Source organism: Chionomys nivalis, chromosome 4 (assembly GCF_950005125.1).
Source record: "Chionomys nivalis chromosome 4, mChiNiv1.1, whole genome shotgun sequence".
Taxonomy (NCBI): Eukaryota; Metazoa; Chordata; class Mammalia; order Rodentia; family Cricetidae; genus Chionomys; species Chionomys nivalis.
In genome coordinates, this window is record NC_080089.1 from 49,682,782 (window position 1) to 49,695,846 (window position 13,065).

Consider the following 13,065-nt stretch of genomic DNA (forward strand, 5'->3'; position numbering starts at 1 on the left):
GCCTTGAACTTCCACATAGTTGAGGCAGGTTTTGAACTTCTGACCCTTTTGACTCAGCCACAAGAACAGCAGTGATTACACATAAGGACTAGCTCCACCCACTCTTTATCTTTAGCTCAAACTAACAGCTTGAAGGAAAACTAAATACATCCCTGGGAACATAGGTTGCCAAACTATACAACACAGGCCAAATTCTACTATCTATTTTGATATAAATCTACTTTTCTGGAAGTTATTAGCATATTATTTTTGCCTGTTCTCATAAATACGATGGCAAGAGATCAGTAACAGACTGTATGGCCCAAAAGCTACAGTATTTACTGACTGTTGGAGACCTGTACCAACCTGCCATCTAGAAATCTCCAGATCACATGGCAAACACGACTGACTCAAGTTAACAAAAGTGGTTTCCCTTCGCATCTCATGCTGGATGTACTGACTCTACCTAAAGTCCTATTTATAAAAAACCAGTAAGAATAAAATACAATCAGGTTCCCAACCCTTCTCCACCTTCCTACTCACCCTTTTTCATTGTCTGCTGGGACCAGTTTATCCTCTGAAGCACCAATTGCCAAAATACATGCCTGAGGTGGGTTAATAATCGCAGAGAAATTCTTAATTCCAAACATTCCTAAGTTGGAGATTGTAAATGTTCCACCCTAAAGGAAAAAGTGTAAAAATAGGTTATACTGTCAACATAACCCAGAAAAAAAATTACAAATATTCTCTGAAAAAGTCATGAGATAATCTTTTATTTAAGAAAGTCTTGAAAAGGATACATACTATGATAAGAACCAAAGTCATTTGTGCTGGCTTTTCCACGGAATTATGAAAATATGCCTTTTAGCTTTTCACATATAACTAAACTGCTTTATTTTCAAGACAACGTATCACCTCTATGTAGCAAAATTCAAATAGAAAATGCAAAAGCATTAGGCTGACCTTCAGAGTAACACACTCCTTACAGGTCAGGATGGTATCCTACCTGAAATTCGTGAGGCTGCAGTTTGCCCTCTCTCGCTTTGGATGCTAAAGAAACAACATCACTAGCAATGGTTTCCAGTCCTTTGATGTGTGCATTAAATACAATAGGAGTGATAAGTCCTGCAGGGGTACTGACAGCAACGCTGACATCCACCACGTGATTTCTGTTGAAAAAGAAAATGAATCAACTCATCAACATTAAGGATTAACAGCTGAAGGGAACTGGAAAGCAGGATCAGGGTTGAGGGCACTGGCAGCTCTCCCAGAGAACCTAGATTCAGTTCTCAGCATCCACATGGCATCTGACAACTGATCCAACTCCAGTTTCAGAGGATCTAGCACCCTCACATAGACATTCAAACAGGCAAAACACCAATGCTCATAAAAATAAATCTTTAAAAAAAAAAAAAAGAGGCTCTTCCGGGGACGGTGCTTAGAGGCACTCAGAATGGTCCAGCGTTTGACATACCGTCGTAGGCTCTCCTACAACACAGCCTCCAACAAAACTAGGCTGTCTCGAACTCCTGGCAACAGGATTGTTTACCTTTACACCAAGAAGGTTGGAAAAGCACCTAAATCAGCATGCGGTGTGTGCCCGGGCCGACTCCGAGGGGTTCGTACTGTGAGACCGAAAGTCCTCATGAGATTGTCTGAGACAAAGAAACATGTCAGCCGGGCCTATGGTGGCTCCCTGTGTGCCAAGTGTGTCCGTGACAGGATCAAGCGGGCTTTCCTTATTGAGGAGCAGAAAATTGTTGTGAAAGTGTTGAAGGCACAAGCGCAGAGTCAGAAAGCGAAATAAATGTGCGACTTAAATTTTTAATTAAAAAGAAAAAAGAGTTGGAGAGCTGGGCGTCTCCCTCAGTTTCTCCATTTTCTACTATGGGGGAAAAAAACAAAAACAAAAAGTGCCGGGTTAAAAGAAATATGGATCTTGGGTATTTACTTCAGATATTGTAGGTGCATAGGATGTAACTTAATAGTAGAGCACCTGCCTATGCAAATCCCCAAGTTTGATACCCTGTACTACCAACTACCCCCCCTACACACACACGATTTTAGAGGCAATTATACTACTCTCCAGAGATGTCTATCCTACAAGTTAACATCTTGATGTGTCTTCTTTTGTACTTCTAAAAACATGAAAGGGGGTGGGGAAAGAAATAGATCATAAGATTTATTTCATTTTGCCGGGCGGTGGTGGCGCACGCCTTTAATCCCAGCACTTGGGAGGCAGAGGCAGGCGGATCTCTGTGAGTTCGAGACCAGCCTGGTCTACAAGAGCTAGTTCCAGGACAGGCTCCAAAAAACCACAGAGAAACCCTGTCTCGAAAAACCAAAAAAAAAAAAAAAAAAAAAAAGAAAAGATTTATTTCATTCTTTAATATCCTTTTGTGAGCCACCAGGTGGCTCACCAAAAACATCATCATAATCAGCATGAAACAAACTGACCTTCTGGGTTCTAAGTGCAAGTGTCTCAAGAGAGTCTCTGCAACAAAGCTTGTGCAGATAGAATACAGAGTGAGAGGAGGGACACATTGGGATCGGGCTGGCAAGATGGCTTGGTGGGTAAAGGTGCCTGTAGCCAAGTTGACAACTTCAGTCTAATCCTGGGAACTCACAAGGTGGAAGGAGAAAAGGCCCTCCCAGAGGTCGTCCTGAAGTTGGCCATGAAGGGAAGAGGGAGAGAAGAAGGCAGTAGATAGGGAGTACAAAGGAAGGAGGAAGGTAGGCAGATTAGGGAGTACAAAGGAAGGAGGGAGGAAGGTAGTAGATAGGGAGTACAAAGGAAGGAGGGAGGAAGGTAGTAGATAGGGAGTACAAAGGAAGGAGGGAGGGAGGCAGTAGATAGGGAGTACAAAGGAAGGAGGGAGGGAGGCAGTAGATAGGGAGTACAAAGGAAGGAGGGAGGGAGGCAGTAGATAGGGAGTACAAAGGAAGGAGGGAGGGAGGCAGTAGATAGGGAGTACAAAGGAAGGAGGGAGGGAGGCAGTAGATAGGGAGTACAAAGGAAGGAGGGAGGGAGGCAGTAGATAGGGAGTACAAAGGAAGGAGGGAGGAAGGTAGGCAGATAAGGGAGTACAAAGGAAGGAGGGAGGAAGGTAGGCAGATAAGGGAGTACAAAGGAAGGAGGGAGGAAGGCAGTAGATAGGGAGTACAAAGGAAGGAGGGAGGAAGGTAGGCAGATAAGAGAGTACAAAGGAAGGAGGGAGGAAGGCAGTAGATAGGGAGTACAAAGGAAGGAGGGAGGAAGGCAGTAGATAGGGAGTACAAAGGAAGGAGGGAGGAAGGTAGGCAGATTAGGGAGTACAAAGGAAGGAGGGAGGAAGGCAGTAGATAGGGAGTACAAAGGAAGGAGGGAGGAAGGCAGTAGATAGGGAGTACAAAGGAAGGAGGGAGGAAGGCAGTAGATAGGGAGTACAAAGGAAGGAGGGAGGAAGGTAGGCAGATAAGAGAGTACAAAGGAAGGAGGGAGGAAGGCAGTAGATAGGGAGTACAAAGGAAGGAGGGAGGAAGGCAGTAGATAGGGAGTACAAAGGAAGGAGGGAGGAAGGTAGGCAGATTAGGGAGTACAAAGGAAGGAGGGAGGAAGGCAGTAGATAGGGAGTACAAAGGAAGGAGGGAGGAAGGCAGTAGATAGGGAGTACAAAGGAAGGAGGGAGGAAGGCAGTAGATAGGGAGTACAAAGGAAGGAGGGAGGAAGGCAGTAGATAGGGAGTACAAAGGAAGGAGGGAGGAAGGCAGTAGATAGGGAGTACAAAGGAAGGAGGGAGGGAGGCAGTAGATAGGGAGTACAAAGGAAGGAGGGAGGAAGGAAAACAAAACAACAAAACCAGAGTGCCCAGGACACAGAGGTGGTCACATCCCAGAAGACACGTAAAGTAGGATGCCCAGTCTTTTCTAGAGTAGACCAGCAGCGGCCCATGCACCTGAGTAGCATCTATGTGGAGACTTGTCTCACTCTGGAGGTCAAGGTGGCCTCGACTTCATCCGTACCCTGTGTAGAGCTGTTTGCAGTAAGGCAGTGCACTTGAGCATTTCCCCAAGCCCTGTGAGCTGCCCTGCTAAACGGGCCGTGGGAACGTGCTTGTAGTCAGCTACCTGGTCTGAGAGTGGCATCGAAAGAGGGGGACTAAGGTCAGTCTCTGAGATCTGACACAGAGTCAGAATGAGGCACCTAGCCACTGCCCACAGTGTAATGTGAGTGTGAGAGCACAGAAAACAAAGGGGAAGAGGGATTTTCTTTTAATGATATTTGTAATAATACTGGGGCTGGAGAGACAGGTGGCTCCGTTAAAAGCAACACACTGCTCTTGCAGAGGACCCATACTTGGTTCTTAGTACCTATGCCAGGCAGCTAACAACTGTCTAAAACTCCAGTTCTGAGGGATTTGGTGCCTCCATTCTCCTTGGGGGTCTGTGCTTATTTGCACGTACCCACGCACAGAGACACATTCAGGTACATAATTAAAATAAATTATTAATAGGTAACATTAATAATTAATAAATTAAGATATATAAAAGTGCCTATCTACATACTAAAAAGGCCTGGGCTTGAGCTGGAATTCTGACACTGACCAGCTTACTAACTTGGGACAAGCTACATAACTCACTGAGCCTGTTTCTTCATCTAAAAAACGCAAGTAAAAACAGTTAACTGGTAAAGTGGTTTGAAAGCCCTAATAAAATGTACCCGCCAGTCATGAGCCTTTATGGCAACAAATGCTTTTCAGTCTAATCCACAGCTGGCAGAACTCTCTGGTGATCAGGTAACTGACTCACCCTGCTTTCCGACAGTCATCATCAGTATAACTAGACTACATTTTACACCTGTTTCCTTTTACCAAGAATCACAGCCTTTGCTACCGACTGAACACCATCAAGTGTTTCAGCTGTTTCAAACCCGCACATCCACGGGTGTCACCACCTCCCCATCCCTAGCTGCAGTTAGCAGACACAGGCAAACTGCAGCCCAAGGGGCACCTTCTCCAGTCAACTTACTGTCTTATAACTGTGTCCATCCAAGAAGAGTTTGCTTCGGGAACTTTCAGACAAGCCAAAGCCGAAGCTTTTATGATGAAGTCATTGACGGAGATTTTTCCTTTCCCTTCAAGCATCTGTTAAAACAACAACCAACTATTTTATTAAACTCTCTCCCCAAAAAGCTGTTTCTTTTATCTGTATAATGGAGGCCTTAGGAGCTACATGTCTCCTGCTTGGCATCGAAACAGCTGAACACTATAAGTTATGGCGTATCGCTATTTTTACTCAACTGAACCAAGTGGTTTTATTCTCTTCAAAAAAAATCAAGTAAGGGGCTGGAGAGATAGCTCAGAGGTTAAGAGCACTGGCTGCTCTTCAAGAGGTTCTGAGTTCAATTCCCAGCAACCACATGGTGGCTCACAACCATCTGTACTGAGATCTGGCGCCCCCCTCTGGCGTGCAGGCATACATGGAGGCAGAATGTTGTATACATAATAAATAAATCTTTAAAAAAAAAAAAAAAAAAGTAAGCCAGGCGGTGGTGGCGCATGCCTTTAATCCCAGCACTCGGGAGGCAGAGACAGGCGGATCTCTGTGAGTTCGAGACCAGCCTGGTCTACAAGAGCTAGTTCCAGGACAGGCTCCAAAGCCACAGAGAAACCCTATCTCGAAAAACCAAAAAAAAAAAAAAAAAAAAAAAAAAAAAAAAAAAAAAAAAAAAATCAAGTAAGCCAGGAAGTGGTGATCCATGCCTTTAATCCCAGCACTAGGGAGGCAGAAGCAGGTGGATCTCTGTTAGTTCAAAGCCAACCTGGTCTACAAAGTGAGTCCCAGGGCAACCAAGGCTACATAGAGAAAACTTGCCTTGAAAGAACCAAAAACCAAAATAAATAAATAAATAAATAAATGAAGGCTTAAATTAATGACAACCACACTAACAAATGTTTAGTTTAGACAGAGGAAGCAGAGTCAAATTCCTCAGATTAGGAGTGACATGGGGGACATAATATCTCCTACATAAAAAGGAAGTACTACAAATATTCAACACCAAGGGATCCGACAACCCAGAGAAAATGCATACGATTCTAGGAAGAAACAAACCAATAAGGAGAACAAACTCGGATAAACACAATCAGAGAGATGCAACTGGTCACGGACATCCGCTCATGCAGAAGACTTTTCCTTCTTCTTTTCTTTGGTTTGTTTTCTTTCCCAGACAGGGTTTCTTAGTTCTGGAACTAGCTCTGTAGATGAGACTTGACCAGGCTGGCCTAGTTTACAGATCACAGAGATCCACCTAACTCTGCCTCCCAAGTGGTGGGATTAAAAGCGTGTGCCACCATCACCCATCAACCTTTACAGCTTTACTGGCTAATTCTACCAAACATTTAAAGGCTAAAACAAAATCTTCACCTAGCTTCTTAAAAAACGGAAGAACAAGTTAGTAATTCCTCAGTGTTATTCTCATTCCAAAATAAGACAAAAACTCTACAGTTAAAACCTAAACATTATCTTACAAATATATCAGACAAGCCTTTAACAAAACACTAGCAGAGAAAACCTAGCCATTAACTACGGACACATGGGATTTGTTTTAGGAGTGGAAGACGCAGTAACATCTAAAAATCAAGTAAGGTGTGCAGAGCGGCGTGTGTCTATAGTCTCATCTACTCAAGAGGCTCAGGCAGGGGAGTCATTTGACCCTAAGATCTGGGCATCATTCTGAGATCTTTTTTCTTTTCTTTCTTTCTTTTTTTATATTTTTGGTTTTTCAAGACAGGGTTTCTCTGTGTAGCTTTGGAGCCTGTCCTGGCACTCACTCTGTAGACCAGGCGGGCCTCGAACTCTTAGAGATCCACCTGCCTCTGCCTCTGCCTCTGCCTTCCAAGTGCTGGGATTAAAGGCATAAGCCACCAACACTTGGCTGAGATCTTTTTTCTTTTTCTTTTTTTTGGTTTTTCGAGATAGGGTTTCTCTGTGGCTTTGGAGCCTGTCCTGGAACTAGCTCTGTAGGAGATCTTTTTTCTTAAAAGAGAAAAAGAATAAATAATGCTCTAACAGAAGAGAAAGCTCACATGACTGCTTCAACAGCTCAAAGACACTTAACAAAATTCAGTAGCACACTTCACATTAAAACAGTAAATGAACTAGGAAGGAATTTCCTGATGATAAAAAAGATACATAAAATCCCATACTATCTATCCTCATACTTAATGGTTGAAAAGTTATTCCCGCTAAGATCAAGACAAGATGTCTCCAGGGGTATCTATCCCTTGCTTCTGGCTGGACTCTGTATATATCTGCACACATATGTGCACACACATTTGCAGATACGGAACAAATAATAATAAAGCTTAAAAAGAAAAAAAAAGGAAGAAAGAATGAGAAAAACTGATGCATGCTACAACATGGCTGAACCTTGAAATTATAGGATAAATAAAAAGTACTCGGTGAAGACCAGACTTCATATGATTCTAGTCAGAGAATTCCACATTCAGTAAACCTTCCAAGACAAAAATGTTAAGACTGGGGAGAATGGAAGGGTTGATGGGATTGTGGCAAAGGGCTATTTGGGGTGACGAAAATGCTCATAACCCTACTGTGGGAATGAGGATAAATGCTGAAAGACACTGAGTAGGACACTTCAAATGTGTGGACTGAGCATGGTGTTAGGGTCATTCAAAGTAATACATCAAATACATTGGATACATTTACCTGTTTTCTTTGGCTTTTAAAAATATTTTTGAGTGTGAGTGTGAGTGTGTGTGCACCACATACAAATAGGAGCCTGTGGAGGTCAGAAGAGGTGCCAGATCCCCCGGAAGTGTACTGGAAGTGTAGTCATAGACAGCTGTAAGTTGATGTGTGGATGTTTGGAAATTGAACATGGGTCCTCTGCAAGAACAAGTGTTCTTAAAGCTAAGCCATCGCTTCAGACCCGGTTCAATACTTTGAGAGTAACTGTGCGCCATCACCTTTAGTCCCTTAATTATGTACAAACTCTGCCCCTGGTTATTCGTGCAGTCATGTGCCTCACACGTGTCTGCTCTGTGCGGGGCACACGATGGTAAAGCTCTAGCTAGGGAGCGGTGACACACGAACAGGAGTTCTGTTCTCAGGGAGCACACGTTCTAAGAGGGATAAACAGCAGTGAAACAGTATCTTCGGATGGGTTATGTGAGCAGGTGGAGGCACAGCTGCACATTTAGAATAAGGAAGACCAGCTGAGGCCGTACTTTCCAAGTCCTTAAAGACGTGATGGCGGGAGCCACATGGACACTGTGGGCTGCAGACTGACACAAGTATAAGAGTGTATACTAAGAAAATACAGAGAAACAGCAAGACAAGCAGAGTGTCTTCAGTGTAGGAACAGGAGAGAAGTCAGAAAAGGACTGCACACTACTGGAAGGAGCTGCTGGGGTTCTTCTAGTTTTTAAAGGATTCACCTTATGTGGCTGAATGTCTTCCTCACTCATGCTCCTTATTTACTTAGACCACTTTACTCATTCTTATCTATTTATTTATTTTTAAAGGCTTATTTCATGTGCACAGGTGTTCTGCCTGCATGTACATAGATGCACCACATGTGAGCTTGTTGTCTACAGAGATGAGGCATCTATACCTTGGAACTGGAGTTACAGGTGGCTCTAAGTCACCATGTGGGTGCTTGCTGGGAGCTGAACCTGGATTCTCTGTAAGAGCAACACTTACTCTTAACTACCAAGCCATCTCCAGTCCCACTCTCCTTTCTTTTGAGACAACCTCACTGAACCTGGAGCTCATCTACTTAGCTGGCTAGCAAGCATGCATCAGGGATCCCGTCTCTGCGCCCTCCCCCTCCCCACCGTGCTGGGATTACAGGCACTCGAAGTGCCTGAATTTTCATGTTGGCAACAGGAAGCTTCATACTAGAGCAACAAGCCCTTCATGGATCTCTTTCTCCCAGCCTTATTTCTACTCTTAAAGCCCTTAACCCCTATGATTCTCAACCATCAGCATGAATTTTCTTCAAACTCTCTGCCAGTCCAAACCTTTCCTCTTTTCCATAGTTTAGCCATGTTTGTCTACAGCACTGTGAATTCCCTGTCACTGGTCTCCCTAAACTCTCTGCTCAACTCCTTCAGTACTGAACATACACTGTGTAATTCACCACACAGCTGAGAGACCGCTTCATAAAGAGACTGGTCTACAAATGAAAACTGTCACCTTTAAAACTCCTTGTCACACTTAGTGACAAGAGCCCCAATTCCATCATAAACTTACAATGAAGATAGATTGCTCGTGCTCTCTGTTCCCAAGAGTGCCTTACACTGAGTGGGTATGTGGTACCTGACTATAAAGATGTGGACATCCTTTCTTAGCTACCGAAGCAGCTTCAAGCATCAAAGCACAGTGAACAGGCTAAACGAATACCTATCCACGGCAAAGCAAGTTTGAAATGCTAAACGTAATTCCTGCAACTGCAACATCAAGGTCAGTGTGGCCTTGTTATGTGAAGCTACAGGTATGAGCTACATAGTGAGACACTGTCCAAAAGAAACAGCAACAAATCAAAAGAAGTTAAATGAAAATTTCTCGGGATAGTCTCTACTTAACAATCCCAAGTGACAGGAATTTTCTGTCACTGACCGGCTTCTAATAACAAAGCGCACGGCAGCACTGTTGAGCATTAGTGGGACAGACGGAATTCCCAGGTTTTACCTTATTAAGCTCCTTCCGTACCAAGAGCACCTCTCCCATATTTACATCAACAGAAAGGTAATAATGAGGTATGGTCTGCTTCGACTGCATTAGCCGCTGTGCAATCACCTGAAACCAGAGAGATTTCAACATCAGTTCTCTCAGCTGAGCCCAGACCTTACCTAACTCAGTTGTTTGCCTCCTCACTCAGCTCCCTGGTTGCTTACCTCACATAGCAGAGCAAGAAGACAAAAGACTGCACCTTCTACTAGATTAGCCAAAACAGAGACTTCTTTATCCCAATTACTCAACCGACCAAATCAAACTCCCTTACACTAATCATCCAGTATTTTCAATTGGCAAGGTCCTTTCCAGTGTCTTAATGTGTGGCACAACTACACAACCAGAGTGGAAATGCCCAACAGCTCTGGCTTCAGACTGTGGTGCTGCTCTTACTCGGCGAATGTTGCTGATGGGGACATCTGTGAAGACACCTGTGGGAGCTGGTGCCACTCTTGGACCCGGGGGAGCCATGGCAGCTGCTGCAGCCTGAGAGGGAAAAGAAAAGGCACTTAGTGACTGTGTCTGTCTTAGTGTCGGCTGGAGGATCACCTGTGAGACGCTACGACTGTGGAGGACTACATGCCAAAGTGAAACAGCAAAGCTCTGAAGAATAGCTGCCTCCATCCCCCGGGAGCAAAAGCTACTCACATTAGACTGCTAATTGAGAGTGTTGTTCCTCATGGTTTGTTTTTTGTTTGTTTGTTTGTTTTGTTTTGTTTACATAGAATTATAAACCACATTTTAAGAGTTATCATTTCTGAGGAAGAGTATATTCAATGACTAGTTTTATTGAGACCGTAAAGGCAGTCAAGGCACGGTGGTGCGTAGCTAAAACCCCAGCACTCAAGATGCTGAGGCAGTACAGTTCAAGTTCAAGGTTAGCCTGGTTCCTTAACAACACCAGAAAAGGTGGGGGGCAGGGGTGGAGAGAAAGCACAGCATTTTTAAACTGAAGAATTAAAAAAAATAAATATGAAAATAAGGGCTGTGGGCCAGGGATGAAGCTCACTGGCAGGAGTGCTTGCCAAGCATGTGTAAAGCCCTGGGTTCAGTCCCCACAATAATAATCATTTTAAAAAGCCAAATAGAACTCACAGGAGCAGCCTTAGAAGGCACAAAAGAGTCAATGTCCTTCTTGATGATTCTGCCTTCTGGTCCCGTCCCTGAAGAAACACATAAACACATGTGACGGAACACCATCGGCTCTCCGAGGTCAACACTGACCCTGAAGAGGCTCTCTGAGGCTCACAGCCTTAGCTTCTCCCTCGGAACAGTGGCTTTGCTAATTACTCCCTTAACTTACAGAATGCCCTGGACCAACTCTGTAACTATTGCAAATAGTAACCATTTTTCTTTAGAGTTTCCTCTAGTTAAACTGAACGTTTTATTTCTTATTTTGCTTATTCCCTTACTTTTAAGTTGGGAAATACTGACATAAAAGTAATATGGATCATAATCAATCTAAAAGGAAAATTAACTGTTGGCTGTGTTTTTTTAAAAAAAAAAAAACAAACAAAAAAAACAAAACAAACATTCATCATCATCAACAACCAAAAAAAAAAAAAAAATCAAAAAACCAGAAACCAGTCTGTTTCATTGAACCTTGAAACAGACTTATTTTACCATAAAGTAATTTTTTGTAAGAGATTGACAATTTTCTTAACAAATAAACCTTTTTACTTTAGAATGTGATGGATGATGTAACTGCAATGAATGATATCATCTTTAGAATCATTCATTTCCCACAATTTACAGGTTTTTCATACCAGCCACAACTAAACCAACCAAGGAGCAAACATCACAATGCCTTCTATTTCTCTCACAGGCTTAATTGATCCAATTTCCCTCCCTCCTCCCATCTATGACGCCTCAGGTTTAGGCATAGGCCCAAACACATCATCCTGACCTTGAAGCAGATTCAGAATTTAGTTATAATACCTTTTACACTGGGCCCACTTCTAGAAAAAAAATGGTCAAACTGATTCATCTTCCCCCACGCAGCCTTTAAAGGGATTCCCGTTGTGTGCAGTTCTTCCCAATTCCTTTCCTTCGTTATGAAAAGAGTTGGCTACAACTGTTTATCCTCACCAGGGCTCTAGAACAGAGGTGCAGTACCTCTATTAGATTCCTTGCCTTGTAAACACACAGAAACCATAACCTCCCCTGGCAACCAGCACTGAGCTTGATGCCACAACTCTCAATCCCTCGGCAGGAAATCAGCCACCCATCAGTTTGCTGAGTTAGTCATGGCTTTTCATCGCTTTGCCTAGCTCCCCGAGAAAGTACAACAGGTGATCACAAGGAAAGAATACTAGACTGGCAGTAAAAACAGAGTTCTGTGACATTAGACACCTGACTCCAGTCACCCATCTCAGCTGCAGGATGGAGGTCACAGCGATACTGTGAAAACAAAGCGGGGCAGTGAGGCGAAGGTGGTTTGCACCAGACACACATTAGAGGGGTGGCTGTCACACCGCCTGAGCTCCAAACACCAGGGCTTAAGCTGCAATAGTTTCTTCCTCAGTAGTTAATGTTTTGGTAAAATTTGCTAAGCACCCTGCCCCTCTAAACTTTTGTTCCTTTTACTATGGAATTTTGTTTGTTTCTTTCTTTCTCTTTCTTTCACTCTTCCAATGAGTGACTTGGGGTTGGGGTATGAGCCTAGGCCCCCGTTCTCTCAAAAACCTAAACTCCCAGCCAGGCATAGTTATGGGCACTTGAAAGTTCAGTACTCAGAAGGAAGAGTCCGGAGAATCAGGAATATAAGATCATCCTTGGCCATTTACCAAGTCTGAGGCTGGTCTGGGCTACGTGAGACCCTGTCTCAACGCCTACCTACCTCCTGACTCAATTCTTTAACTCCCTCTGAATTTCCAGGCATCTAGACATATAACCTACTGTCTCTGATCTCATTCACTAAAGTAAATTTCACTGTGATTCTCATTCTCTCGGGAACGACAACCCACCCTTACCCAGACTTTTGAGTTCTTTCATCTACCCAACTATGTTTTCTTCTCACAAATAAGAGTCACCTGCCCAGATCACGTGTTTTCCAGTTCTTAGACATTTTTCGGGGGCTGGTGAGATGGCCTGTGGACAAAGGTACTTGATGTATACATCTAATGACCAGAGTTCAATCCTCAGGACCCACATAAATAGAAGACGAGGACCACCTCCATAAAGTCGTTCTAAACTCCACACACATGCCTTAGCCCTCTCACATGTCTTCAGCCCAATAATGAATAAATAAATAAGGTTAAATCCCTGAAATCCATAACAGAAACAATCTTCTCTTTGCTAGCACTGTGTATGAGAAACATAGATATGCATGGCTTTTGGTCCAAGCTCTTGGCA

The 13,065-nt window shown here is 43.5% G+C and overlaps 2 protein-coding genes across 2 annotated transcripts in view; one reads left to right on the plus strand and one right to left on the minus strand.

The window, feature by feature from the left end:
* Dlat (dihydrolipoamide S-acetyltransferase) overlaps positions 1–13,065 on the minus strand; it is a 33,177-nt gene that overhangs the window by 3,616 nt on the left and 16,496 nt on the right. The window contains exons 8-13 of the mRNA XM_057767417.1: positions 10,807–10,874; positions 10,105–10,197; positions 9,670–9,777; positions 4,987–5,102; positions 986–1,148; positions 523–659 (exon numbers count right to left, since the gene is read on the minus strand). Of these exons, the coding sequence (XP_057623400.1) occupies positions 523–659; positions 986–1,148; positions 4,987–5,102; positions 9,670–9,777; positions 10,105–10,197; positions 10,807–10,874 (685 nt within the window). The remainder of the gene's footprint in view (positions 1–522; positions 660–985; positions 1,149–4,986; positions 5,103–9,669; positions 9,778–10,104; positions 10,198–10,806; positions 10,875–13,065) is intronic.
* Positions 1,406–1,789, plus strand: LOC130872972 (60S ribosomal protein L34-like). Its single transcript, XM_057767418.1, has one exon. The coding sequence runs from the start codon at positions 1,433–1,435 to the stop codon at positions 1,784–1,786; it is 354 nt and encodes a 117-aa protein (XP_057623401.1). The 5' UTR covers positions 1,406–1,432; the 3' UTR covers positions 1,787–1,789.

Bases quoted from the DNA above. Each gene is read 5' to 3' on its own strand.
- LOC130872972 (XM_057767418.1), top strand. From the start codon at position 1,433: ATGGTCCAGCGTTTGACATACCGTCGTAGGCTCTCCTACAACACAGCC.